The sequence below is a fragment of the Myotis davidii genome, unplaced genomic scaffold (genome assembly GCF_000327345.1).
Source record: "Myotis davidii unplaced genomic scaffold, ASM32734v1 scaffold326, whole genome shotgun sequence".
Taxonomy (NCBI): Eukaryota; Metazoa; Chordata; class Mammalia; order Chiroptera; family Vespertilionidae; genus Myotis; species Myotis davidii.
In genome coordinates, this window is record NW_006296626.1 from 208,789 (window position 1) to 210,562 (window position 1,774).

A 1,774-nucleotide genomic window follows, 5' to 3' on the forward strand; every position below is an offset into this window, starting at 1 on the left:
GGGGCCTGCACGGCCCTGCACCCCCCAGCGCCTCCACAGAAACACTTCCTGCTCTAATCACTGCCAGCGACGACCTGCCCTCCGGGGTCAGCACCGGCCTGGGAGGCCCAGGACCACGGCTTCCTGGGGGCGCTCTCGGTCTGGCCTTTGTCCTTAATCCTCACCCGACTGCAGTCGAGGGCACGTACCTCGTTCGCAGGCTGGATCCCCGGCCCTGGTCAGGGCAGGTGTGAGGCAACCAAGCGCTGTGTCTCTCTCACATCATCCATGTTTCTTTCTCTCAGTCTCTCCTCTCCCACTCTCTCTAAAAATCAATGGGAAAGTGTCCTCGGGTGAGGACTAACAAAAAAAAATAATAAAAAAATTAATGGTTGACTTCTTTGAAGAACTTTATTGGTTTTGGAAAGAGGAAGAGGAAGAGAGAGAACACACACCTATCGGCTGCCTCCTGGATGCACCCCAACCCAAACTGAACGGCGGGACCAAACACAACCTGGGCGTGTGCCTGAGCTGGACCCACCCGCCACCTGTGGTGCACGCGTGACCCCCCACAGGAGGAGACACCAGGGCTGAAATGGCCCATGTTTTTTTGTTAATCCTCACCTGGGGACATTTCCCCATTGATTTTTAGGAGAGTGGAACAGAGAGGGAAAGACAGAGAAACAGCCATTGGAGAGAAACATCCATTGGTTGCCTCCTACACAAGCCCAGACCAGGGCCTGGGCCAGGGAGGAGCCTGTGACTGAGGTCTGTGCCCTGGACCGGAATCGAACCCGGGACCCTTCCACACGTAGGCAGAGGCTCTGTCCAATAAGCCAAACCGGCCAGGCCTGGTCTGTTCTTGAACCGAACCCCGCTGGCAGGCACCACCGAGAGGCCAGCCTGGCTCCTGGGTCACCTCCCACCCCACCTCCCACCAGAGGGGGAGGGCTGGGCACGTGGCTTTGCAGGGTCTCCCTGCGGCTGGACAGTGGACACGTGAAGTCGGGGTGACTAAGGGGACCCCGGGCCACGGCTCTGGAGCCCAGGCCCATCGAGGCCGGTGATGCTCAGGACGCTGCCCCACCCCCCGAACTCAAGGTCTGAGCAGCAGGGTCTTGAACTGTCTCCTTTATTCGTTCGTATTTGCAGTATCAAACAGCTGGGCACCCACTCACGCGGCCGGAGAGGGAGCTGGGTCAAGGTCACTTGGCAACTGGGCTGGACCCCAGACCTCCAGGCACTGGAGGGGGACCCCAGCTGGACCCCCACCAAACCCCTGCCCAGGGCCTGTGGGAGGCGCAGGGGTTTCGTGAGTGTTGTCAGGGCCTTGTGGGAATGTCACGGGAGAGGCGTCTTGGCCGGGACCCCAGCCCCCAGAGCCGCGGGCCAGGCGAGGGTCCTTGAGCTCCCGGCCCAGGGAAAGTGCAGGCCTGGGGCGTAAGGGCTGGGCGAAGGCATGGCCCCACTCAGACCCCCTAGGTGGACCTGAGCTAAAAGGCCGAGTGTGGGTGTGGGCATCTGAACCACGGGGGGCACGGCAGCTGGGGAGGGGGAGACAGTGCCTCGGGGACCCCAACACAGCCCCGCTGGGAAGGGATGAAGGTCCCCCCCCCACCTGCCCAGGCCTGGTTCCGTCTGGCTCTCCCACCCTCTCCTCCCTGGACATACATATAATATAGAATATAGGTCTCTCTCTCTCAATCTTTTCTCCTTTCTTTCTACTTGACTCTATACTTTATTCAAGGAGATAAAACTCCATCTTTTTTTTTTTTCTCAGTGCAAATGGGGGGGG

General features: G+C 59.8%; 1 protein-coding gene across 1 annotated transcript in view; it reads right to left on the reverse strand.

Annotated features, from left to right (window-relative positions):
* Window positions 1-1,153: 1,153 nt before the first annotated feature.
* Window positions 1,154-1,774, reverse strand: part of LOC107184428 (serine/threonine-protein phosphatase 6 regulatory subunit 1-like) — a 3,578-nt gene continuing 2,957 nt past the window's right edge. Inside the window, exon 8 of the mRNA XM_015569460.1 lies at window positions 1,154-1,412. Coding sequence (XP_015424946.1) covers window positions 1,154-1,412 — 259 coding nt within the window. The remainder of the gene's footprint in view (window positions 1,413-1,774) is intronic.